We start from the raw sequence: 27,724 nt of genomic DNA on the forward strand, positions 1-27,724 counted from the left end.
GCAAGAGGAAAAACTCCGTTCAACTCTGGTGTGTATTTTCATTCCACTTGGGATGACGCTCCAGGTGATGATACGTCAGCTTTTCAAAAGTACTCCAGCTTTGGTTTTCACTGACAATCAAAAGGTGCTATTCTTGCCTCACAGAAAAGATATTATTTACCCATTCTACTCTCTGTTCAGAGAGACCATTCCCATACCTCAAACCCAACATATTTGTAATGCAGCTGTGACAGTGAGAGAAGTATTCTGGATATTTTGAATTGTCATGATCATCCCATGTACTTGACCGCTGATGCAACGGGATGATGCTTGCCGAGGAAATATATTTTTTTCTCCATGGTCGTGTTCCATACCTATTTTAAAAATCGCAGAGCATGTATATAATATGGAAAATTTATGTGTAATTTCTTTAGTATTTATTATATGTGAAGTTATTACAATCCAGGATTGTCTGTTCATTTTAACTAATGCTAGAGAAACAATGTGTCTTATTAGAGCATGGATAATATTCTATGGCAAATGTTTTTGGCATTATCTGCTGAACATCTCTTCCATAAATTTCCTTCCCCCATCTACATGGTGGCAGGCTGTAGTCATCAGCTAATGCTGCTATTAATGCTGCTGCATAATAAACACCTCCCAGGTCTCAGTTGCTTACAACAACAAACATTTATTTTTTTTCCTCACTCATTAAAGCTATGAAACGTGCCCAAGATCACACAGCTGGTAAATGATGAAGCTGAGATTCATTCATTCAACAGACATCATTGAGCTCCTCCTAATTGCCAAGTACAATGAAGAGGCTGATAAATCACCAAGCCAAAGACTGTGTCTTAGCTGATGGTGTTAAAAGTGAAAACAATGTCATTACAGCTCTAGAGAGTCAACCAAAAAGACAGAACATGACACAGAAAAGGGTTGACAGCATCTGACAAGTCAGGGGTGTGATGGGTTAGAGAATACAGATAACACTGGCCAGAATGGTAGCCATAGTGGGATGATAACAAGATTAATTAGACAATGCAAATATAAAGGCATTCCAAGTGGAAGCTGACATTGCATTTCTAATTTCGAGAGAGGAGAGAAAGGGAAGGAAACATTTGAAGCCATTTTTTGAGTGTCTGCTCTGAACTGGGTATCATCACATGACAAAAACCCATATAGCAATGTTCAGAGACAAGGGCATCTCACTTCACATTTTACATCTTCCTGAATATCACTTTCTATATGTCTAATGCAAAGATAGTGACATTTCTTTCTTCGTATTGTCTTAGTTTGTGCCTAACACATTTCAGGCTCTCAAAAAATGGTAATTTTCCTAGAAGATTCTGTTAGTTGCTTTCCAATGTTCATTTTGCCATTATTTCTTGTTAACAGAAGCCTCATTTGTCTGGGGAGACAATGTGGCCAGGTAAATGCCCACCTTCCCAGGAGTCTTTGTGGCTAGTAAAGGCTGTGACCCACTGAGTTGGGACAATAATAAGTAAGCAGAGGTTGATGGAAGAGGTTGCTGGGAAAGCTTCCTAGAAGAGAAAGGCTCAGGTGGTCTCACATGTTCAGATTTTGTTCTGTGTAGTTTGCCATTGATCCAGAATGCAGGCATGGCATTGAGGTAGAGTAGATGTCTTGTGATTACAATAGGGAGAACTGCATACCATACATACCAGGATGGAGGAACAGAAAGGTAGAATGAACCTAGGTCTTTTTGACCATGAAATTTTTGTTCTACTTGAACAAAAAGAACAATTAAACGTATCTTTAAAAAAAAAAAAAAAAGACCAACCATCCAACACACATCATTGTAACCTACAAAAACAGCTCCACTTGGCTGAAAGACTAAGCTCAGCTTGATCTTCCCAACCATGGTAACAACAGACAAAGCAGAAAAATCAAAGCTTAAAATAAAAAAAATACCATCAAGGGAAGATATGTAACCAAATAATTAATGAGGTATATTTTAAGGTTTTCATTATTTAATCCTATCATGTTAGCAGTGAAATTTGGGAGAAAAAAACTACAAAATTTCAAGGCAGGGAACCCAGGTTCAAATTCTCACTGAACCTTTTATCTGCAGAGTGAATTTGGGCCAGTCTTTTTACCTTTCCAGGTTTATGTTTTCCATGCTGCAAAGTCATAATGATAATGATGATGATACTTACTTATAGTATTGATATAGAGTGTACTGAAGGGAATGTATGTGAAAGTACTTTGTAAACAATAAGTTATTAGGCAAGTTTTTGTTACTACTGAAAAGTGAAAAGATAGTCAAGTGTGAAATAGCCAAGCTTGCCCAGTTACCATCTGGCACTGACGTGTGGTCTAGAGGCATGAAACTGAGATGCTAAAGGATATATGGGCTGTAAATGCTCTGTCAAAGGTTAGCAATGGGCTGGGCGCGGTGGCTCAAGCCTGTAATCCCAGCACTTTGGGAGGCCGAGACGGGCGGATCACGAGGTCAGGAGATCGAGACCATCCTGGCTAACACGGTGAAAACTCGTCTCTACTAAAAAATACAAAAAACTAGCCGGGCGAGGTGGCGGGCGCCTGTAGTTCCAGCTACTCGGGAGGCTGAGGCAGGAGAATGGTGTAAACCCAGGAGGCGGAGCTTGCAGTGAGCTGAGATCCGGCCACTGCACTCTAGTCTGGGCGACAGAGTGAGACTCCGTCTCAAAAAATAAAAATAAAATAAAAATAAAAAAAAGGTTAGCAATGAATCTTTCATGTCATAATCACATGTTTCTTACAAACAGAGGTGCCAGTCATTAATGGGGGGAGAGGAAGAAGGAAGAAAACTATAATTTTTTTTATCACTTATTGTAAGCCCTTTGGTGTTTTACATATATGATCTTCTTTAATTAATTGCAGACTTGAAGCTATGTTCACAAATGCTCTGAAGACAGAACTTTTATATTTTGAAAGTGGAGTTATGCTGCCGATCAAGTTGCCTATGACTAACGCACAAGGATCAAGAATGCTGACTTAGGTAGGAAAAGTAGGGGATGGGCCAGACTTAGGGGAGGGGTCTGAGATCTGAAGTTAGTTGATTAGTCCCCCACAGAAGGATGCATCTTACCAATCAAAGGTTGAAGACTTAGACTTGTCTATACAGAGGGAAAGAGGGAAGGGAATTTCTCAACCATCGAGGACCTCCCAGGTCAGCTCTTTATACATCACCTCTTAGGAAATAAGAGTGTAGACATTTTGCTGTGCAGCTGGCACTGTGCTAAACACTTTAAATTATCAACTCATTAATTTTTGCAACAGCCTTTCAAGGTGTAGGTCCTATGTTTACCTCCATTTTACAGAAAGCTGAGGAATAGTGAGCTTAATTGACTTGTCCAAAGCCACCAGTTGGATTGGAACCCAGTCAGCCTGGCTTCTGTGCCCTGCAGTTCACCACGATGCTCTTTTGCCCCTCGAGGGGAGGAATGCAGCAGAACATATGTCAGACAGCTGGACTGTGGATCTTGAGAACTCAGCCTCTTAAACTCAGGAGAGTTAGTGTGTTTTCTTGGTGGAAGAAGGCTGAAGAGTCTCCCAAAGATCCTTTTGGTTTTTCAGGGAATTAAATGTAACTACCTACTCATATATAGCAATGCCTCTCCTTAGTCTAATATGAGATTTAGGGATTTGGGAGGACATCTGGAATTTATTTATGCCATTTGGGTTTTGAAATTCAATATTAAATTCTTAGAATGAAAAAAACAAAGAAACCAGAGTAGACCATATTAATGAAAGCTGACTACACAGGGCATGTGTTTGCAAACTGGGCTTGAATGTCTGGCTGAAATATTGCTCTGAATACACTGGGTCATTCCTCTCAAAAGGCAAAAACACCTTTCTGGCATCATTTTGACCTTCTGTATATATGGTAATGGCAGAGAATATATTTTAGGGTTTTTCTTCCCCCAGGTAATGTTGAAAGCAGTATAAGCGATTAATGTGGCTATGCTGAGACTATGGCACAAAGATAATTAGAAAAATATCACCTTGACAGTTTCAGTTTTTCATTCTGAGTCTGGGGAGATAGTATGGGCTTCAGAGCAACTGTTTTTCTTTTTATCATTCCACTAGTTGTGTAATTTTGAATAATCTCCCCAAGCCAGTTTCTTAACCTATAGGATGTTCCAAGCAGAAGGTGGAAAACGGGTATACATTTGGGAAGTTTTAGGTGGTTCATGATGGTCGAAGTGAAAAGTGCTTCTGAAGAATATTAGAAGATGAAACCCAAGACGTAAACATTGTGAAGTCTGGTGTCCCAAGCAGGGGTGTGGACTTTATCTTGAAATTACCAAAAAGTTGTTTTAATTTTAATCCTTTTAAATACTAAATAGAATTGCTTTTCCTTATTACAAATATAGTAGCTTATCATAAAAAACAATAGATAAGGAAGAGAAAATCCTTAAATTCCGTCAGTCATACAGAGATTACTATGGTGTCCTCTTAGCCACTTATAGGTCTTAGATATAAAGCTACCTAACATGACTTGACTGGAGACCAGCTAAGCCAAATTTAAGTACAGATGCTATTTCTGGTAGGTAAGTGTGTGAATGACTTTTAGAAAAAGTCTTCATTGTTTGAAGATTCTATAATTACAAATTCATCTACTTGCTAAAATTTATTTGCAAGCCCGCAATCAAAACTCACGGTGCTTTCTTGGTCCTTTGTGGATGGATAAGCACAACTCTCAGGTCAAAGACGACAATGTTCTGCTTTCTCCTTTCAGCTCTGCCTCTGTAAACAAGTGTCCTTTTTGCCAGCATATTTAGTGCTGTTTCTTGCATTTTTGTACTTTTTGTTTGTAATTTTGCTATTTAAAATGTCCTCCAAGCATAGAAATGCTGACTAGTGTTTCTAAGTGCAAGAAAAACTATGATGTGCCTTATGAAGAAAATACATGTGTTAGATAAGCTTCGTTCAGGCATGAGTTATAGCGATGTTGACCATGAATTCAATGTTAATGAATCAGCAATATATATGTAAAATAAGATGTTCCTAAATGTAAAACAAGGTTATGTAATGATCAGTTGCCAAAAATATGACCAGGGGCTCTCATGAACCTAACTCTTTATTTCCCTAGGAGCAATGGCTCAAATTCACAATGACTTTATAGAACATAACAACTGTGAATAGTGAGAATTAGTTGTATGTATTTTTAATAGATTGATGGGTTAGTTCTACCCATAGAACCTAACTCTTAAACAACTGGTCTCCCAACCCAATCCCAAAGCCATGGCTGTCCAAGTGGTAGCCTTTGAAGGCCTTTTATGTGGATAGAACATTGCTGTTACACCTGCCAGACCCTTGATGGATGAAGCCAAATCCAAGAATATCTCTAGCCATAGACAGCAGGGATGATGCCACCACTCAGGTCTAACTGTGCCTGGACAGGGTGAGGGGCTGTAACCATGCCCCTCCTTTCTGTCTAGAAAGTCTCCTCTTTTCCTTACCATGTCTAGGAAGGCTGGGAGTAGGTACTGGGGCTTGCTTGTGTTCATCACACACTGTGAAGATGTGTCTCTGGGCAAAGGGCCATGCTTCAGAAGGGAAAGGAGCCTGCTCGAGCTGTATTCCTGGAACTGGGAATCAGACTCACTCCTGACAATCTGCGGGTAGACTGGTCGTCGAGGGTTCTCAAGGAGTTGAAAACTCCAGGGATTTTGATCGACAGCCTCTAAGGTCCCTTCAATGCTGAAATTTTAAAGATCTCATAGTCCATTTCTTATATTAACATTTCCTTTGAGCATCCTGGTTTTTGGGAGAAAACCTCTATGGGTTTTAATTCAATTGTGGGGATGTGGCATCGCAATCCCTTGGAAGTATTTGGGATTGACACTTTTATTTAGGGGGAAAGGGGTCTGGGATGCTAAGTGTCCTACAGTGCCCTAGAGAGTTCTACATAAGGTAGAATTGTGACACTCAAAACTCAAGTAGCATGAATCAACTTCTCTTTTATTTGTACCCATTGGGTTCCCAGAGATTCTTTCTACCTCATTTTACCCCTAGGGCCAGCAACATAATTTATGGGCCCAGAACAAAATGAAAATGGGAGATACCTTGTTTGAAAAGCCGGATAGATGCCTTTCTCTTTTCCTGTGGTCTCTTTCGTGACTTGTCATAGTGTTTTCTATTTGCTATTTCATGTAACTCCCCTGGCCACAAGGATACTGGTTGGTGACAGCAGACGCTCATAGGCATTGGACCCTGCCCTGCGATTTGGCTTACGAATTTGCACACTTGACCTTCCTCATGCCTGTGCCTAGCTGCCCATTAGGAATAGAAGGTGGCAGTGGTTGCCGGGCAGGAACAAGGGAGCTGTCTGAAAGAGGAAAGGAGAGTTCAAGCCCCTGGTACGTGCCCCGTTGTCCCACTTTACTTGCAAAACACAAGTGCAAAAATGCAACTATTGGAAATTTCAAGACAGTGACCATAGAGCATCAACTGCCATGCCTGGGACTGCTTGTGAGTGTTATAAGGCCCTTCATCCTACTCTGTCCACTCCTAGCTCTAGGGTCAGACCTAGCCTAGATGCTGTAGCTTACCTTGCACTCCTCCTCCACACTCCTTGGTCCTATTTGTCTCCTCTGCACCTTTTAGGAGGCACTTACACATTGCCATGTCTGTGATGAGTCATTAAAATGTGGTATGTCCTCTAATAGTCAGAGCCTGGCTTCTTTTCTTTTATCCCCCTTAGTATAGAACATAATTTCAAGTTGCATAAAAACCATTCTGTATGGTGAAGGGCAGGCACAAGAGGCAAACTTTAATTGAGCCTTAAAAATAACCACTGCTTCATGAGGCCAGCATCATCCTGATACCAAAGCCTGGCAGAGACACAACGACAACAAAAAATTTCAGGCCAATATCCCTGATGAACATTGATGCGAAAATCCTCATTAAAATACTGTCAAACCAAATCCAGCAGCACATCAAAAAGCTTATTCACCATGATCAAGTCGGCTTCATCCTTGGGATGCAAGGCTGATTCAACATATGCAAATCAATAAATGTAATCCATCACATAAACAGAACCTTTCTTCACAGAATTAGAAAAACTACTTTAAATTTCATATAGAACCAAAAAACAGTCCGTATAGCCAAGATAATCTTAAGCAAAAAGAACAAAGCTGGAGGCATCATGCTACCTGACTTCAAACTATACTACAAGGCTACAGTAACAAAACAGCATGGTAACAGATATATAGACCAATCAAACAAAACAGAGGCCTCAGAAATAATGCCACACATCTACAACCATCTGATCTTTGACAAACCTGACAAAAACAAGCAATGGGGAAAGGATTCCCTATTTTAAAAAATGGTGTTGGGAAAACTGGATAGCCATATGCAGAAAACTGAAACTGGACCCCTTCCTTACATCTTATACAGAAATTAACTCAAGGTGGGTTAAAGACTTAAATGTAAGACCTAACAACATAAAAATCCTAGAAGAAAACCTAGGCAATACCATTCAGGACATAGGCATGGGCAAAGACTTCATGACTAAAACACCAAAAGCAATGGTAACAAAAGCCAAAATTGACAAATGTGATCTAATTAAACTAAAGAGCTTCTGCACAGCAAAAGAAACTATCATCAGAGTGAACAGGCAACCTATAGAATGGGAGAAATTTTTGCAATCTATCCATCTGACAAAGGGCTAATATCCAGAATATACAAGGAACTTAAATTTACAAAACAAACAAACAAACAAAAAACAAACAACCTTATCAAAAAGTGGGTGAAGGATATGAACAGACACTTCTCAAAGGAGACATTTATGCAGCCAACAAACATATGGAAAAAAGCTCCTTGTCACTGGTTATTAGAGAAATGCAACTCAAAACCGCAATGAGATACCATCTCACGCCAGTTAGAATGGCAATTGTTAAAAAGAAAGGAAACAACAGATGCTGGAGAGGATGTAGAGAAATAGGAATGCTTTTACACTGTTGGTGGGAGTGTAAATTAGTTCAACCATTGTGAAATACAGTGTGGTGATTCCTCAAGGATCTAGAACCAGAAATACCATTTGACCCAGCAATCTCATTACTGGGTATAGACCCAAATGATTGTAAAACATTCTAATATAAAGACACATGCACACATATGGTTATTACAGCACTATTCACAATAGCAAAGACTTGGAACCAACCCAAATGCCCATCAATGATTGACTGGATAAAGAAAATGTGGCATACATACACAATGGAATACTAGGCAGCCATGAAAAAGGATGAGTTCATGTCCTTTGCATGAAGCTGGAAACCATCATTCTCAGCAAACTAACACAGGAACAGAAAACCAAACACTGCATGTTCTCACTGGTAAGAGGGAGTTGAACAATGAGAACACAGGGACACAGGGAGGGGAATATCACACACTGTGGCCCATCATAGGGTTAGGGGCTAGGGGAGGGATAGCATTAGGAGAAATACCTAATGTAGATGGTGGGTTGATGGGTGCAGCAAACCATGGCACGTGGATACCTCTGTAACAAACCTGCATGTTCTGCACACGTATCCTAGAACTTAAAGTATAATATTAAAAAAAAGAAACTGAAAAAACAAACAAACGAACAAAAACCATTACCAAGCCTGGACAACTTGGTGAGACCCTGTCTCTACAAAAGAATAAAAATATTAGCCAGGCATGGTGGCATGGGCCTGTAGTCCTAGTTACTCGGGAAGCTGAGGATTGTTTGAGCCCAGGAGTTAGAAGCTGCAGTGAGCTATGACTGGGCCACTGCACTCCAGCTTGGACAACGTAGTGATACCCTGTCTTTTAAAAACAAATCAACAAACAAAATAATGTTGCTATTTTTTGAGCATTACAGAGGGCTTGGAACTGGGCAAAGGGCTTTTAGGGCTTTTGTTAAAGCTGCTGCTATAGCTTTCTACCCACCAGTCCAACCCACCAGACCTCCCCAAAGACCAGCAACCACACGGTTAATGCCTTGCATGGCAAGGGACTTTCCTCACCAGCTCCAGCCTCTTTCTGATTGATGGACTCCTGTGCATGTGATCTCAGTTAATTCCTACCATCCCTTTAAGACTTGTCTTTATAATCCACATTTTTTTTTATGAAAAAAATAAGCTTTGGAGAATATGCATAACTAGCAAGTGCCTGAATGGTGGTCTGAGCCACCTCTCCAGTGGTTTCACCATGCACGATCTCAGTATCTATGACAACTTGCAAATTGCTAGTCCTTGTTAGCAGACTTGCAGCAAAATTGATCCACTGCTTAGTTTGAGATTTAACACATGATCCATATTAGTTGCTATTATTTAAAAATTGGGCAATTTCACATAGAAATCTCTATTTCTGACTTCTCCTGTGGCAGCAGATGAGGGGGCAGTAGCTGGTGCCCTCTTCATGTGAGTCACATGAGGTTTACTTCCTCAGGTCTTCACCCAGCCCACAGCATTCATTTGTATTTCCCGCCTGGCTCTGCCTGCATTGATTTATGGTCCTGCTCACTGCTGTGTCAACTCCTTACTTTGAGTAAGATACTGTCATGTACTATTTCCTCAGATCCTCATGTTTCTATTACTGTTCTGCAACTGAGCAAACTTGTCCAAGGTCACATGGCTAATGAGTGCCCTCAGGTTGAATCCTAGTTCCGTGGCACAGCCTTCTTGAATTTTTACAACTGGTAAACAGCCTGGACCCATTAATCCCCCAAAGCACACCCTGGCTAGGATATTCCCAATGCAAGAATCCTGTGGTGAAACACATGCATATATGAGCAGGAATGGGGTGAGGCAACATGTCTAAAGAAAATTGTCCTTAAAGTATTGGCCAAGGTCAAGTGAACCCTTCGCATTCTGTTGTTTTTGTCTGGGAGCCCATAATGTAAATTTATGTCTTGTAGCATTAGGAAAAAAAAAAATCTTACTTTTTCCCTCTGATCACTGTGTCTTTGCTTCCTGAGGTCAACATGTGTGTAGTGTGGGGCCTCTTTTATCGTGTGTTCTTCCCTGGAAGATTTCCTGGAATTCACTCAATGTTCTCATGACATTTCCACATCAAAGGCCAGGGATTTAGACCATCCAATGTGAACCACATTGGGCAGAGCACAGGCAGCCTGGAGATGCTGCTTCCTCTAAATGGCTTTCCGGAACCCAGGACAGAGCGCAGCCGAGCTCACATGACACGCAGAGCCTCAGAACAGCCATGACCCTCAGATGTCATGGGATACTTCTGAGGAGAGTTCCCCATCTGGCCTCCCCACGTCCAGTCCCTCCCCTACACATGGTCAGCTTCATCTTCCTAAAACTCTGCTTTCCACATGTCTGTCTCAATCAAAAACCTTTGATGGAATCCCATTTCCTTCAGAATAAGGTCAAAATTACTTCTCCTGTATTCTTTTATCCAACCCTTTACCTAACTACTTTCCTTCCAGAACATTCTTCACTGACCAAACAGGGCTACTTGACATTCACCAAAGACTCTGTGTGAGTCTTTCCTTTCCTGTTCCCAAATTTACGCAAGTCCTCCTGTTCCTTCAGACCCTGTTCATCCTTCTGTCCCATGAGGTGTGAGACCTCTGAGCCTCATGTACCCTAGTTGAAGAACAGGTTTGGGTGAGGACTAAGTGCGCACAGCCAGCCTTCCACACAGCAGCCTTGGGGGAAAAGGTCGCGCCTCTTCCCTGAGATCCATGAATACTGCACTGCACCTTGACTGAAGCTTTAGATTACCACAACACATTTGCTTCCAATTTTCAAGGGTTAGAATAGATCAGGGCCTCTAGAGTCATTGTATGATATATTTCTTTTTTAAAAGTCTTTTAAGATTCATACGTTCATTAATTTAAACACATTTTAAACAAGGAGTTTCAGCCTCATTTTCCACCTCATATCTTGCCCTACATGCTTGCCGTATTGTCCAGATTTTTTTTTTTTTTTTAATCTTCCTCAGCCTCTCTTTCTTTCTGGGTGAAATGGAAATAATACCAACCTTGAGGGGTAATTGGAAGAATGACCAAACGAGTTAGTTGTCCCACTCCCAGTTAGGACCCAGGGCACAAGCCAGACACACAGTGCACACTAAGAAAATGCCCCTCTTGACACAAACAAATGGAAGAATATACCATGCTAATGGATAGGAAGAATCAATATTGTGAAAATGGCCATACTGCCCAAGGTAATTTATAGATTCAATGCCATCCCCATTAAGCTACCAATGACTTTCTTCACAGAATTGGAAAAAACTGCTTTAAAGTTCATATGGAACCAAATAAGAGCCCACATTGCCAAGACAATCCTAAGCCAAAAGAACAAAGCTGGAGGCATCATGCTACCTGACTTCAAACTATACTACAAGGTTACAGTAATCAAAACAGCATGGTACTGGTACCAAAACAGAGATATAGACCAATGGAACAGAACAGAGCCCTCAGAAATAATACTACACATCTACAGCCATCTGATCTTTGACAAACCTGACAAAAACAAGAAATGGGGAAAGGATTCCCCATTTAATAAATGGTGCTGGGGAAATTGGCTAGCCATAAGTAGAAAGCTGAAACTGGATCCTTTCCTTACTCCTTGTATGAAAATTAATTCAAGATGGATTAGAGACTTAAATGTTAGACCTAAAACCATAAAAACCCTAGAAGAAAACCTAGGTAATACCATTCAGGACATAGGCATGGGCTAGGACTTCATGTGAAAACAGCAAAAGCAATGGCAACAAAAACAAAAATTGACAAATGGGATCTAATTAAACTAAGAGCTTCTGCACAGCAAAAGAAGCTACCATCAGAGTGAACAGGCAACCTTCAGAAGGGGAGAAAATTTTTGTAATCTACTTATCTGACAAAGGGCTAATATCCAGAACCTACAAAGAACTCAAACAAATTTACAAGAAAAAACCAACCCCATCAAAAAGTGGGCAAAGGATATGAACAGACACTTCTCAAAAGAAGACATTCATACAGCCAACAGACACATGAAAAAATGCTCATCATCACTCGCCATCAAAGAAATGCAAATCAAAACCACAATGAGATACCATCTCACAACCAGTTAGAATGGCAATCATTAAAAAGTCAGGAAACAACAGGTGCTGGAGAGGATGTGGAGAAACAGGAACACTTTTACACTGTTGGTGAGACTGTAAACTAGTTCAACCATTGTGGAAAACAATGTGGCGATTCCTCAAGGATCTAGAACTAGAAATACCATTTGACCCAGCCATCCCATTACTGGGTATATACCCAAAGGATTATAAATCATGCTGCTATAAAGACACATGCACACGTATGTTTATTGCAGTACTATTCACAATAACAAAGACTTGGAATCAACCCAAATGTCCATCAGTGACAGACTGGATTAAGAAAATGTGGCACATATACACCATGGAATACTATGCAGCCATAAAAAAGGATGAGTTTGTGTCCTTTGTAGGGACATGGATGCAGCTGGAAACCATCATTCTCAGCAAACTATCACAAGAACAGAAAATCAAACACCGCATGTTCACACTCATAGGTGGGAATTGAACAATGAGATCACTTGGACACAGGAAGGGGAACATCACACACTGGGGCCTATTGTGGGGAGGGGGGAGTGGGGAGAGATAGCATTAGGAGATATACCTAATGTAAATGATGAGTTAATTGGTGCAGCACACCGACATGGCACATGTATACATATGTAACAAACCTGCACGTTGTGCACATGTACCCTAGAACTTAAAGTATTATAATAAAATAATAATAATAATAAAAGAAAATGCCCCTCTTTCCTTTCTTCTGATGACTTTTATAACCAATTAGGTACATCAGAGATGGCAACCTTGCCCACATCTCCACAGGCTCCCTGGACCGATTTGGTCTGAGACACAAGTTCTATTTGAGGTATTTGTGTTTTATGGGTGTGTCACATAGCTCCTCTCAAATTTTTGTTAGACTAGCTTTTGAAGAAAATCTGAAAATACGAGCTGAAAGAAAAACGCTCAGACAATCCTCCTTTTATGGGTATGTTGGCAATTTGTCTGTCCAAACTAAACAGTCTCTGTTATGGTCTTACCGAACTTGATTCCTAAAGAATCTAAAACTTGTCCTGGAATGAACTTGAAGACCAGTTTCTTTTAAAATACAATACTATTTTTTTTTTAAAAGGCAACACAAAATGTCACTGGCTTTTTAAAGTGGGGATTGCACCAGCAATTTCCAAGATTTGAGACCTTTTTATTGGGAGAGAAAATTTTGCTCACTCCTCCATCTCGGTACAAAGGATAACTAATTCTAATAACTACAGTCTGCAGACCAAATGGAAATCATCTCATTGACACAGATTATGCAGCTATTTGGAGCTAATATGATATTTTTATTAGATTTCATTCTTTTCTAAGCTAATATTCCAGAAATCAAAGCAGCCTTCTGGATCATACATACCTGGATATATTAGGAGGAAAATATTGCTTGCAAATGGACACTAATCAGTTTTTAGGAGTAATCAAGGATATGGAGATTTGATTTCAGCAAAGAAGATGGCCAAATGGGCTGGCGTATGTGAGATGATTTGGCAGGCAACAGTCGCCAAGGACTACGTGTCCAGGGAAGGAGGAAGGAGTTAGGCAGATGGTGGAGATGAACAGTGCTGAGAATGGCCATTTCTGCCCAAACCCCAATTGCCCTTAGTGCAAGATGCTGCGTTCTCTGATTCATGTCAGTTACGAGCAATCCTGATTCTGGCTGTTCCTCCGCCACCTTACTGGGCATTTGTGTCAATGATGGCAAATGTCTTGTTTTGCCCACCCAGCACTCTGTGAAACAATCTGAAACTTGCTCAAGCCCTTCTGCAACCTGAGGTTTAGCTGCAGCCTCTGATACATTTTCACTTTTCATCCATTTTATTCAGAGGCCATGGTGTTGGGACATTATCTTTCAGCGCACAGCTTTTGTCATTTTACAGGTTTTGGAGGGGGCATGCAGCTCTGCAAGGATTAAATTTTTGTGTTGCATCCATGGTGGCAGACTGAAAAGACTGTGGGTCTTGGGGTCATACAGATCCAGGCTTGAATCCTGGTTTTGCCACTTAATGACTTTGGACAAACTGCCAAACCTCTCTGAATCTCATTTCCTCATCTGAAAAATTTCCTTGTTCTAAAATGGGAAGCAGTCATTTTATAGGATTTTTGTGAGGATGAAGAGACGTATTTAAATGACATTTGACACACAGTGGGAAATTTAATCAATGGCAGTTAAAATGAAATAAATGGTAAGGTGTAGAGCTGCAGCTTGGGCATATTTGGTCAAGATTCTCTGATGAATCTGAACTCATCAGATGAAATCTACTGGGTAGAGGCAAAATTTTCTCATCATTTTCCAAAATTTAAATTGCAAACTTTCAAGATACAGTAGATGCACCTTTGGTTCAAATACGCTTAGGCCTCCCATACTCTAAAAACAAATTATGTTGCCTTGCTAACTCCTCAAGCTATCTTCCTCTCTCTTTCCTTCCAGATTGTTCTATGTTTGTTGAAGGACTAAGTAACATTTAGTGTAGACTTTCCCTAGCCACTAACTCCTTCCTTTCACAGCCTGACTTCTATTTATTCAACTCTCCTGAAAAGCCTCTGCAAAGTCTAGAAAGTTACAGACATCCTCACGCTGTTCACACAGCATGCAGACTTATCAGCTCTGCAGCTTTCCACACCATTGGCCACTGTTCCCCCTAAAACTGTGGTTCTCAACATCGGCTGCATATTAGAATCCTCTGAGGAGCTTTAAAAAAATTATTCACACCTGAATTCTACCCCCCAGAGATTCTGATGTAATAGTCTGGGCGCCGCTTGGGCTTTGGGACTTTTCCCTGGTTGATCATGAAGGTGCAGCCATGGTTGAGAAACAGCTCAAATTCCCACTCTCCTTTATTTATGTAATATTGCAATGCTCTGTTTCTCCTACTTGCCAAATGGCTTCTTTCGAATCTTTTTCAGGATCTCAGTCAAACCTCGTTTAGGATGTTCTTTCGAGTAGTAAAAGATGCAAATCTTATAATTAAGGCAACTTTTAGTTTTAGTTGTTACTATGGTGTTGTTAAAGAAAAGCTAAAATGTGTGTTTAATTAGAAAGCTTACCTAATGTATGCTCATGCTAGATGGCTATGGAGGAGAAGAAAAGGGAGGAAAGAAGGAAGGATGAAAGCGAGGGAAGAAGACAGAAAAGAAAATCTTATATTTTATAATTTTAACAATACTCTGCATAGCTAATGCTTTCTTTTCTGTTTCACTTCCATAAAAGAAACAGCAATTTTAATATTAGCTATGATTTGTAGAACACCATATTATCTCACTTAATCCTCACAAAAACTCTAATGAGATGGATAGTATTATCTTCATTTTTTATAGCAAGGAAATGGAGTTGAGAAGTTGCCCAAGGGCATGAGCCTGGAAACTGAAGGCTGGGATTTTAATCCAGGTTGACTGGGACTTCAGAGTCAGCCTACATTTTGCTACCCCTTTGGATTAGAATCCTACGTAATTAACATCAAATCTTGGGAAATTACTTCAAACATCTTACCCAAAGGAGGGATATTCAAATACCTGAAATCAGTCTCCTATTTCCCATTAGTTTTTCTTTCTCCGGGACAGCTATCCTGAGGTCCTGAAACTGTTCTTCATGTGCTTTGGTTTTAATAGATTTCATATGCTTGGACACCCACACTCTCTCTGGTTCAGCTTGATAATGGCCCTATTAACATGTGGTGTCCCTAGTCCCATATAGCAATGACAGTCTTAGTCATTAACCAACTAAGGAAAAGGGCTGGGTCAAAACGAAATAGAGAATTTGTGGTGGTGGTTAAATTTCTATGTTCAGGAGAAAGTGTTAGAAGAAAAGGACTAGATTTCCACTGAGAGGGAGTGGCCAGAGATGGAGAGAGGAATTCATCTGCAGATCTCAGAGGTCAGGCAATGGTGACGGGGGGAAGAAAATAAGTACCTTTACAGGGGAAAGAAAATGAGTAACTTTAGGAAAAAGTGAAGAAAGATTCAGAATTCTTTTTTCCTTCCTTCCTTCCTTCCTTCCTTCCTTCCTTCCTTCCTTCCTTCCTTCCTTCCTTCTCCCTTCCCTCCCTCCTTCCCTCCCTCCCTCTGTTCTTTCCTCCTTCCCTCACTTCCTTCCTTCCACCCTCCTTCCCTCCCTCCCTCCCTTCTTTCTGCCTTCCTTCCCTCCCTCCCTTCCTTCCTCCCTCCCTCCCTTCTTTCCTCCTTCCCTCCCTTCCTTCTTTTCTGCTTGCCTGCCTTCCTTTCTTCCTCTCTCCCTCCTTCCCTCCCTTCCTCTCTCCCTCCCTCCCTCCCTTGCTCTCTCCCTTCCTTCCTCCCTTCTTTCCTCCCTCCCTCCCTGCCTTCCTTTTTAGCTAACATTTTTCTCCTACAAACCATCCAGCTGTAGCTTGATTCTGTCTGTATTCAGTGAGCTTTCTGATTAACTAAGAGTTACAGATTTCCTTTAGCAACACCCTAGCAACAGCTTCAACTATAAATTGCCTTCCTTATGAGACTTGTATTCTTTACTACACAAAACATCTTTCTAAATACTATTTCAGTGAAGTCTGAGCACAATACAGCAGTGGATGTTCAGTGAGAGATTAATGGATGCTGAAAATCAAATAGATACGGGGAAAAACATTTGTTCCAAGGCAAGACCCAGGTCAAGGAAAAGAAAAGGAATTCATTTTCTCTCCTTTGGTCCTTTACCCAGAGCTCAAGAGAGAATACACGGGTCACTTTAAGTCTGCAAAGGCTCTGAGTCTGGCTGCCAGGAAGTAAAATTTCACACTCAATCATTATAACCAGATTGGTCCTTGTGGTTCACATATTTAGTTCCTCCTCCTCCTCATGTCATGGCTTTGCTTTTCTGTTTCTATTTAAACTGCTTTATTTTGCATATTTCTTTCGTTTTGCCTCAAATCCTGTGTAGAAAGAGCCAACTGAAATTTATGCAGTTTCTACTATATCCCCGGCACTGTGCTAGGCCCTTCGGTTATCTGGGGTCATATGTAACGCAGAAAATAAAGCATAAATGCAAAGAAAAAAAGAATTTAGAATGAGTGGGAGGTGAGTGTACAAAAAAGATGAAGAGAGAGGAAAGGGGTGTGGATTCTCCGTAGAAGGGGCCAACGGGGAATGAAGATTTAAATTTTCCAAGAAGAGCCTGGAGAATCATTGTCACCCCAATTTGCTTCACTCTGGGGAAATGTGCAGAAATTTACATTTTACGTTTCCTCCTCCAGTCCTGTGTGGCAAGAGACCGAAGGAGACTGGCTCTGTTGGCAAGGAGATTACATATTCTTTTAAGTATGTGTCACTTCTAACTGGTGGCAGACTTTGGGTCTCATGTGTAAAATAGGAATAAACCTAGTACCACCTTCTAGGGGTGTTGGGAGGATAGAATGAGGGTTTACCTGCAACTGTGCCTTCTGTGTAGTGAGTGTGCTCTGCTGTCTAGTTTTACTGTAGAGCACTGTGCATGCCTGTGCATGTTGATTTAGGACATAGGTGTTGAATGACAAAGGCTCTTGAGGTTTCCCACACGGCAAGAAAATGGTAATTCCTTTTATGTCTCTAGATTATATTAGGTTGAACCATATGACATTGGCATTTCTATAGGTCAAAAACAGCAAGGATTTTAAGAATAGAAGCATTTCACATAAAAATGTCCAGATGTATGAGTTTTCCTGAAAAATCTGAAGACCTGGCCCCAGTGGGCCATATTGTCCCAAGGACACCATGCATTGCAGTGACTGCCCACTTTAGGTAAGGCATGCAACCTAAGTCTCCGGGGTCTCTGCCCTGCCTATTTACTGATGGGCATTTCCTGCTTGGTCTTGCAGATTTAGATGAGAGCCCCTGACTTAGTGTATTGCCTGGAGCTACACTAATGTCTTGCTGATAACATATCCCTGAGGAATGTTGGCAAAGGCATGAAGGCAGCAGTAAAGAATTGTGTGAGCAAATGGCAAGTACAAATCATTCCAAACCAAACATCCCAGGCCTTGAATAATCAAAGCAAGCCAGGGAGAGGCAGTTTGGACTTTGCTTGTCACTCTGCTTTGACAGCATTGTGGAAATACTTTCATCTCCACTGAAATTTTCTCCTTTGACATGTTTACACCCACATGCAAATCCATTCACTAAGTACTTAGTGTGTTTTTATTCCTTTTGCTTGTACTTTTCTTTTTAATCCCCCACTGGATATCAATTTCTCCATGGAGAGGAAATCCCCCATAGCAAAGAGGCAAAGAGAAAGATTAGCTGGCCCACCAAATATATTGGGCTCCTAAAGTAACTATCTTCTAGCTTGCAAATATAATATCTCATTTAATACTTCTAATGAGTCCAGTGGAACAGATATATATTATTACCATTATCAATGATGAGCAAACAGAGCTCAGAGAACTAGAGTAACTTAACCGTGATCACACAACCAGAAAGGGCTAGGGCTGGAACTGGCACTTTTTAGTTAACTATGAACTAAAAGAGGCCTTACTGAAAGTTTAAGAAATACTCTCAATGTTTTACTTGGTCTTTTTATGAGATGGGCTTACTAGCAAAGCTGATGCAAATTTAGCATTAAGGAAAATAGTGTGTTTAGATCAGAGAGGGTAATAATTCCGTACTCTGGGCTATCAGGCAATATCCAGGGTACAGAGGCCCTGGAAAACATCTGATTCTCCTTTAGACATCACTAATTGAACTCTGTACACCTTCTTGCTAACTCCAGATTGGGTTCAGATTCTTTCTCAGCACAGGGCTTCAGGCAGCCACTATCCATCCCAGAACGTCCATATGGAGTTGGCACAAGTTGTGAAAATCATCTGAAATTTGGTGAGCAAGTCTGGATGTCTGTTTCAAGAGGGGCATGCATATCCTAGGTGAACCACAGGGTTTCTGGGGAAAGTCCTCCCTATAAGCACAGGAAGACCCTGGGAGAAGGCCGGGAAGGCAGATGATGAGAGTCTTCAAGCATTTAAAATGCCAGAGGAAAGATCACTTTTTCTTGCTACTTCTAAAAGCAGAGCAAAGATCAGAATGTGAGACATTAAGAAGGATCAGATTCTGGCATAATAAAGAACTTTCTGGTGACCAGTGGTGTATTAACAGAAGGAGCGGCCTTATGAAGTATGAGTGTTTTGCTGCTGCTGGCATTGAAGCTGAAGGTGAGATCGGTAGCTTGGATAAACTCTAAAAGTCTATTTGGACACCATTCCATCTCAGTCCCAAGGACAAACAGGAGGACAATGAATACATTTTTATTATATTTAAGAGCCTGGCACATAAATTGTCTTCAAGAAATGGGAGTATTTTTTACATCTCTAGATTATATTGCAATCATATAAAGTCGCCATTGTTTTCCAGGTAATAAAGTGGTTGAGGGTTAGAAACTTTATACATTCACATAAAGTCAAGAGAATGGACTCAGATTCCTTAGACCTCTGTTGCATAAGGAAGAAGGATGCCCAAGAGACAGTGAAGAGTTGGTATTGGGAATATGGAGGAGAGTGGTAGGAACAGAGATGGACAAGGAAGGCAATCAAGAAGCAGATCCTTCAAAGGCTCCTGGGGCCAGGTCAAGGAATATGGTCTTTATTATGAAGGAAAGGAGGGAATGCTAATAATGATCTGGGAAATTGATAGATACAGCTGTGCTGAAATGGACTGGTAATTCTGATACATTCAAAGAATCCCTTAATAAGATTCCACTGTGGCCAAATTAGATTTTTAGAGAGGAATGGGATTAAAATGACTTCATAAAAAGTCTTTCTACATAATTTAATGGTGCAAGAAAGAAACCGGAAAAAATTACCAATTTAAGAGAGTAAGCTGTTTGGGGCATGTTAGCTGTTGGAAAGGCCACCAATGAATGTTTGTATGACAGCTCTCAAAATACTGTCATAGTATGTATGGTAGGATGTGTTTTGAGGCAGCGACATGAGCCATGGCTTTATGTCACTGGTAGCACATGAAGGCTTAAAACTGCCAATATTTAATACTAATCTATAATTAGTCTTAATTAATTAGAACCAATTAATAATTCATTATTTAGAACCAGTTTTCTCTCCTTTATTTGGAGACGGAAGACAGACAAACATGTATTGAAGTTTGAGCTGTCTTCTAACCCTCTAGCCTTAGACAAAGTGCTTTATTTCTCACCCCACAACCTTGTGGATGAGCAGTGAGATGCGGTAACAAACCATTCTTTGGGTTCATTACTATATCTAACAAAGCCATACTAAGTTTACGGCAAAATAAATTTCATTAAGAAATTCTCTATTTAAAATACATTTTAGTTGGAAATAATGACTGAAGGATTAGTCAAAAGTAGAACTCCAGATCGCTAAACAGAAAATAAAAAAATCCTTTCTGAGAGTCCTGGTGGCAGTGTGGAAAGGGTGCAGGTTTTAAAGATGGGCATTATATAAGTTTAAACACCTGCTCCCTCTCTTAGCATGTATAGGATGTTAGGTGAGCTACTTACCTCTCCTCATCTAAACAATAGGGATGAAGAGACAGTATATATAAAGTCACGGCACACAGTAGGCACTTAATAAAAAGACACTATTAATCTGATTATAATATATGCCTTCTCTGGTGGCAAACTGAGTAACTTTGAAGAAGCCGTTTTATCATCTGTTGGCCACCTATTTTGCTGATGATTATTAAACACCTGTTTGCTGTGTGGCAGAATACCTTATTTAAATATTAATTTATGTGTTGTTTTTCACCTCTGCCTTATCATTTCACAAGTGTTGCCCAGCCTTCTGTATTTCCTTGCTTCAAGGATTTTGCGGAACAGGAAGAGGTTTATTGAAAACAACACTTGCTTTCTTTTCAGAAATTCCAAGCCCAAGAGTATATACTGGGCAGAGGGGAATGAGACACTCTTGATGGGAGGTTTTCTCACACCTGGAAAGACTGGGGGTCGGTGAATCTGTGAGAAGTAGAAATGGTCATCCTGCCTGGCTAGACCTCAGAAGGGAGGGCTGCCTGGTCCTGCTCAGACACCAGGTTCTTGGCCTTGACAGTGACTTCTAGTCCCCAAGCAGGGCTTGAAAGCAGAATCCACAGATTCCAAAGGGAGAGGTCATTTATGAGATAAGACTGGGCATAATTGGTGTGAAGAAACCTCCCAGGATTTTTGCCTGACCTTAGTGTTAAAGGTGGTGGAGGTAGGAGCCTAAATAATATAAGAAACTAAAGTTTCTGCTGGAATAGACTCTATGCCAGATTTATGTTGGTTTCAAGAAAATAAAGAAATAGAACATTTCTTGCAGACTTGTGTTTATAAGATTCAGACCCGCTATAGTTGCAAGGCATTGGAAAATCTAAAGATATATTTATGTCTGCTCTCTAAAAGCTTACCACCTATTTGGGAGCTGCAGAAGATCATAAGACACCTACATGAATAACTACCATTCACAGCACTGTGAGATCCTGATATGTCAAAAACTGCAGAAAAAGTTCTCGGTCATGAGAGGTAGACAGTTGAATTTTACAAAAGGCAGATAGCCAGGAGGGTGGAAAAAGTTTCTCACAAAGGAATATATAAAAATGCACGCTCCCCTAATCATTGTGTGCCAATACTATTATTATGTAATTGCTATAGCAGTTAATGCATAAAATTTTGTAGACCCTAACGTTCTTTTGGAAATGTGCCTGCTTGATATGAAAGAGAAGTTTGGAACCTGCTGATTGAATAGGGAACTGTATAGTTTATGATTTCCATAAAAGTGCTTAGAGTGTTATCTTCACAGAGTGTGAGAAGTCAGAGAGACCTCAGAGGTCAACTAGCCCCTCCTACCCTTCCCATTTTACAGGGTTTAAACTGAGGCCCACGTAGAATCTGGATTTACTGAGGTCTGAGGGTTGTCATTTTGAAAGACCATTGAGATGGTCAAAGTCTTGGTGTTAATTGGGCCAAATGTGCACCTCCACTCCTTAACAGCTGTGTGAGCAACCACTGCTGCTGTCTCTTGCCTGGACATATCTAGATTCCTAATTGGAAGTTTAGTCTCTGCCACAGCTGTGCACTGGTTACTCATTCAATTCATTGTTTTCATCACGTTACTTTCTTGTTTACAAACCTAAATGATTACTTCATTAAAAGAAAATCTAAACTTTGTGGTTTGGCATTCAAGGCTTTCTGTGATCTGATTCCAACCAAGTATTCTAAGCTTATCTCCTTCTGCACTATATGCATGCACTTTGTCTGCAGGGACACCTTCCTGCTGCTTTCCATGCTGTTCTCTCAGTCTCCTGTGCTTTTGCTCATATTCTCCTCTCTGCCTGGAAGGCCCTTCTCACCAATCCTTATCTATTCTTCAAGGCCAGATTGCATGTTACCTCCTCTGAGGAGTCTTCCCTGGGTGAGGGATACAGAGAATCACATGGACCTGCGTTTGAAACCTTACTCTGCCACTTAGGTCCTGAAAGACTGCAGGCAGGTTACTTAATTTCTCTGGGGCTTAGTTTTCTCATCTGCTAAATGGGTAAGTCTACACCCACCTTGTGACCTGGTTGTAAGATATAAGTGGGTTAATTCTATTGTACTCAGCACAATTTCTTGTATCTGGTAAGTGTCCAAGAATGAGACTAATTATTGGTATTACTCCAGGGACCTGTGGTCTTCTTTGAACTGGCATTCACCGTGAGTTCTCTGACATTCTAAATTGCAATATCTAATTTTGCATTTTAGATGTTGGAATGCACATTTTATTTCCGCATTCAATTGATAGCTCCTTGAAGGTAGGATGCTGTTTTCTTCTAGACTGTCCCTATTGCATTGTCCTTCACCACAGTAGGTCGTCAAACTTAGGCAAAGGCTGACTTTCCAAGTGCAAAAATCCTGAAAACAATTTGCTTTGCTGACACTTTTCCTCCCAAAAGTTGAACGTAGTAAAAAAAAAAAAAATGTCAATTTCCTTAGAGATGAGAATCCCAATTGTTGGGCTTCTGTTTCATAGAGATACAGAAGAGAATTTTTTTTTTTTTTTTTTTTTTTTTTTTTTTTTGTGAAGTGACTGGTGGAGATTAGTACATTTCAATTAAATCTTGGGAAACTTTTATTTAATCCTCAAAGGACATGTGACCTCAACTCACCAGGACAACTCAACCTCACCATTTTCCAGCATGCATTGGTCTATTTGATACTTCAGAAAAAATGGTTTCATGGTCAAATGACTTTGGAAAACATTAGATTTTAAGTAATAACCCAATCATGGGAGTCAGCGCACACATTAGCCAACTAAAACATGTGACACTTACTGAGGTAAAGAAACGGGCATGTCGTAGCTAATAAGAATAGCTAACATTCTCTAAGCTCTCATTATGTCAGGCATTTTGATAGTAGACCCTTACACAGACTCTCTAATTTAATCCTCACAATGCCCATAGAAGATAGATATGATTACTATCTTCATTTAACAGATAAAGAAACTGTTTGTTTGGATGGGTCCAAGTTCACACGTCATTGAAGGAGCAGAGCTGGCATTTGAAGCCAGATGGTTGTGACCCCTGAGCCAGAGTGCTGATGCACCACGGTGTACAGTTTTCAACATTCCCAAACTTGCCTGACCAGGAAATACTTTTGGTTATCCTCCTATTATAATAATAACCCATGAAAGTGCTGTTCATTGCAAGACACTTGGGGGAGTAGAGCCCCGCCATGCCCGAGCTACTTGGCTTATGGGCGCATCCATGGTCTTTGCACCGCTGTGCCTTTGCCTGCCGGGCTCTGCCTGGGAACCCCGGCCCTCTTGGCTCTCTCATGGTATTTGACTCATGTTTCAAGGTCTAGTTCAAGTACAGCTTTGTGGGACGCTTCCTTTGATTTCAGCAGGCTGATTTGCAAAGCCCCTCTGTGTTCCTGCCATCTTTCCTATGCTGTTTTTAATGTTTGGTCTGTCTTTGTCAAGGACACGTTCAAACAGCCTTGGTAAAGTATCTGGCACAGAGTGGACACTCGGTTAAGGTTTATTGATTTACCATGGTCTCTTTTTCTAGCCCATCAGCCATTGATCCCTAACCTTGGGGCATTTCAGGTCCAGGTTCACAAACTTGTGGCCCGAAACGTGGACTAAGCCTGGCTCACACCCAAAGCTAACACAGCGTGGCTGCCACACTCCCGGCAGTTCTTTGGTTAACGCTCTTGTCCCTTGCAGACGCTGCCTTTATCTCCCAGCCTCTCGGAGGCAAGGAGGTACGATTAGGTCACTGTGGGCCTCTCTCATCAGCGCCCTTTATGGGACGACCCTGACCTGTCCTTTCCAGGGCTCTGTCCAGGTTTCATTACAAAGCCCCCCAGTGACTGCGCCTTAGATGAGTCACCGGGCTTGGGCTTCATTAGCAACCCTAATAGCCTTTTTGTTTTTGTCCTTTTGGGGGCCTTCTGGGGCTTAGGGGTGGGGCCTGGCGGGCCTGGCTTCCAGAGATGCCGCCAGCCTCCATTGGAGCCGGTGAGGAAGTTCGCGCTCCGGCTTCTCAGCAGTCACGTCATGCCACACTGTGCATTTCTCTGCCGCACCCGTCCCCAGGGTGCACTCAGGCGCCATGCAAACGCTGGCCATCCCAGCTTTCAAGCTGCCTGCGATGAGGTCATGGGTGGGGCCCCGGAGACCCCACTCCAAATAGGGTGGGGGCTTCCCTGACTGGCCTGGGGATGGGCCGAGAGGACCGGGAAGGAGACAGTAATATTGTGTGTCCAACCCGCTACTCCCTCTCTTAATGTTCTATGGGCTGGTGTAGATAGAAGTGGAGGGGAAAAGGAGAACAGAAGCTTTGGGAAAGAGAAAGATAAGGAATTGGCATTGCGGGTCACTCGCCGCACTAACTATGGCTGGAGAGAGGCAACTGATGGTATCTTCTGATCACTTTGCAAGGAGCAGATCAAGCTGACCTCTTGGTTTTCTATAGTGTCCTTCTTACCTAAATCGCTTTCTTATCATTGAGACCATGAGGCAGAGGAAGCCACAACAGTTCACTCTATGTAACTAGAATTTGACACAGAAGGAAAAAAATATTCCAGAAACAGAGAAAGAACTGGTGTAGCAAGAAGGCAGAGCCCTCTCAGCCCAAGAGCAGGGTCCCAGGCAGTGCTCACATTGCTCACCCAGGCCTAATGGGTGAGAAATTAACCTTGCTAATGTTTCTGTACCAGTGGATTTTGCAGCCTGAAGTCACCTAAATGTCCCAAACCACTCAAGCTCTGTCAAATCCGCAGGGTTTTATAACCTTTGCCTGTGAGCACGCATGTGTGCATGAAGGAATGAATGTGGAGCTGTGATACAATCTCCGCCTGCTGGAAGAATGTGCAGATTTCTGTGACAATCTAGTTTTTTGCACCTGGAATTGTGCCTCAGAAAGATGGGAACACTGATAACAGAGACATTCTCAGGGAAAATGGAACAACACATCACATATATATGTGCCCCTCCACCTCAACCCACAAGATACTTCTCATGTGACCAATGCACAGAAAAATAAGAAAACATCTTATCCTCGCTGCTCCCTACCTGTGTATGAAGCACAATCGAGAAGGCAAAGTCACCCTATTTAGATAACTTTGTCAGCCGACTGTGACTTGAATTAATCAATGTTGGGTTGAACTGTTTCATTCTCCCAGGATATATAATATCTGTAACATCCTCCCGTGTCAGTTACAAAGGAAAAGACAAATGATTTATTTAACTTTTAAAAACATATTCTGCAAAACAAGTTAATAAGAAGCCGTAGTAACTGCACTTAGGAGAATTTTTGGAATGATATTAAAATCTTCCTTGGGAAACATTTCCAAGTTAATAGGAGAGTCACAGCTCCGGAAGTTGAGTTGCACATAACGGGATAAGAAAACATAGATAAACTGACTTTGGCAATAAGTTACCCTGTCACCACACTAACAAATGCTAAGTTCATCAGATTGGAGATTTTGAAGACTCCGCTTACATTTTCTGAAACAAATGGCATTTTTTATATAGTGAAAGATAGTTAAAGAGGTTCATGCGTCAAGCAGAATAGAAAGTAGGAGAACGCTCTCCTGCGGAGGTTTTCTAACCTCTGATTTATCATTTGTTGACATACTTTTTACAAGTTCCCCCATTTCTTTACAAGGAGCTTTCTTAAGTTCTCCCAGTAAATGTTTTGATGAAGGCCGAACAGGAGGTGAAAAGAGAAAAACTGCAGTGAAAATGGTAGCTTACCTTGTCTGGACATTGCTGGTATCAGACTTTCCCCCAAAACATGAGGCTTTCTTGCTTTGGTTGTCCCATGAATGTAGTCACCATTAAAAATTTAAAGCAGAAATATGTGTTTATTATTCGAAGCTGCTCCAAAACAACGCAAAAAATAAGTTGATGAAAAATAAAGTGCTCGTCTGAGCATGAGAATGCATTTGAAGCTTGGAGCTCATGCTGTTGTACGAAGTTTTGCAACTGTCTTTCTCAGTTTAAACAACCTCCCACTCCTTCTCCCAGGCACTTGCCAACTTCTATAATTTAAAGCAACTGTGATCCTTCCCATAATACTCACATTTCAAAGAGCTTAATATATACACTAGTTAAGAACAAGTAGGAGTGGGTAGTGTTCTTCTGCAATCCCCAGACTGAGGCAAATGAAAAGCAGGGGTCTCAGGTATCTAAACAGTTCTCTTTCTCTCTTTTATCCATTGCTCTTGTTACCATGTTACTTCTAGTTGCTCTGCCTTTTAAAGTGATGCCTAAAGACCAAATAGTATCATGTCACTGGAAGCAAAAAGAGTACACAGGAAAGTTTATGCCCCAACTTATGGAAAAATGATGCCGGTGAAATTATGTTTAAACATCACTTTTGCTAACAGAATTATTTCCATGCAATTTGTGCCTAATTTATCTGCATGAAAAATCTTAATTATTATATGCGATTTTTTTTCACAAAAGGGAAAACTGCCTAAAACGATGTTTGCATTGGTCTTATTTTAAACTTTATCTTACATACGAATCATGAACTAGAGAAGACACTTACTTTGCAGTGTCTGTCTGTGGCTGAATAAATCTTCTGACATTTTGATCTGTAACCAGTGTTACAAATGTTATTATTTTTACTGCTTTCCATCAACTGCCACTAAAACACACACACACACACACACACACACACACGAGCATTTGTGAATTCAAATTATAGCCAACTTACAGTGTGATCAACTGAAAATGGTGATATGAAAAATATTTGATAGTATATCTCAAAACAGATCTTACTTAGTACCTGATAGATAACAGGTGCTCAAAAAATACTGAATAAATAAAGTATTGCATATGTTCACACCAACCAACAGTTTTGACAATTTTGGTTTGCGTACATGTTCCCATTAGAGATGGTTAATATGTCAAAGCTTGTATAGAAGTAAACATAAGACAATACATACCTTTGCCAGGCATACATTAATGAATAGTTATGATGTATTAAAGTTTCCTAAATGAATTGAAAACATCAGTTAAATAAACAGACCAATTAGTAGATAATAGAAATATTGACATGGGCATAATCTATTAAATATGTTCACCGTGCAAAGTTATGCAAACAAGTTTCAGGAAACAAACCTCATTCATTATTTCAAAAACTATAGCTTCTTTTCCACTATGTTTTCTGAGTCACCTAAAATAACTATTATGCAATGGGCAGAGGATAATACCTCTGATTTTAATAGTGCAAAGAAAGGATTGAAAACTACAAGGAA

The 27,724-nt window shown here is 40.8% G+C and overlaps 1 protein-coding gene and 1 long non-coding RNA gene across 2 annotated transcripts in view; one reads left to right on the forward strand and one right to left on the reverse strand.

Moving 5' to 3' along the window:
• Nucleotides 1–26,647, reverse strand: part of C1QTNF7 (C1q and TNF related 7) — a 109,392-nt gene extending 82,745 nt beyond the window's left edge. Inside the window, exon 1 of the mRNA XM_008017850.3 lies at nucleotides 26,214–26,647. Coding sequence (XP_008016041.1) covers nucleotides 26,214–26,226 — 13 coding nt within the window. The 5' untranslated portion in view covers nucleotides 26,227–26,647. The remainder of the gene's footprint in view (nucleotides 1–26,213) is intronic.
• The window catches only part of LOC103246329 (uncharacterized), a 244,336-nt gene that overhangs the window by 114,378 nt on the left and 102,234 nt on the right, over nucleotides 1–27,724 (forward strand). Inside the window, exon 4 of the long non-coding RNA XR_502363.3 lies at nucleotides 2,866–2,983. This is a non-coding gene — a long non-coding RNA (uncharacterized lncRNA). The remainder of the gene's footprint in view (nucleotides 1–2,865; nucleotides 2,984–27,724) is intronic.

Source organism: Chlorocebus sabaeus, chromosome 27 (genome assembly GCF_047675955.1).
Source record: "Chlorocebus sabaeus isolate Y175 chromosome 27, mChlSab1.0.hap1, whole genome shotgun sequence".
NCBI lineage: Eukaryota > Metazoa > Chordata > Mammalia > Primates > Cercopithecidae > Chlorocebus > Chlorocebus sabaeus.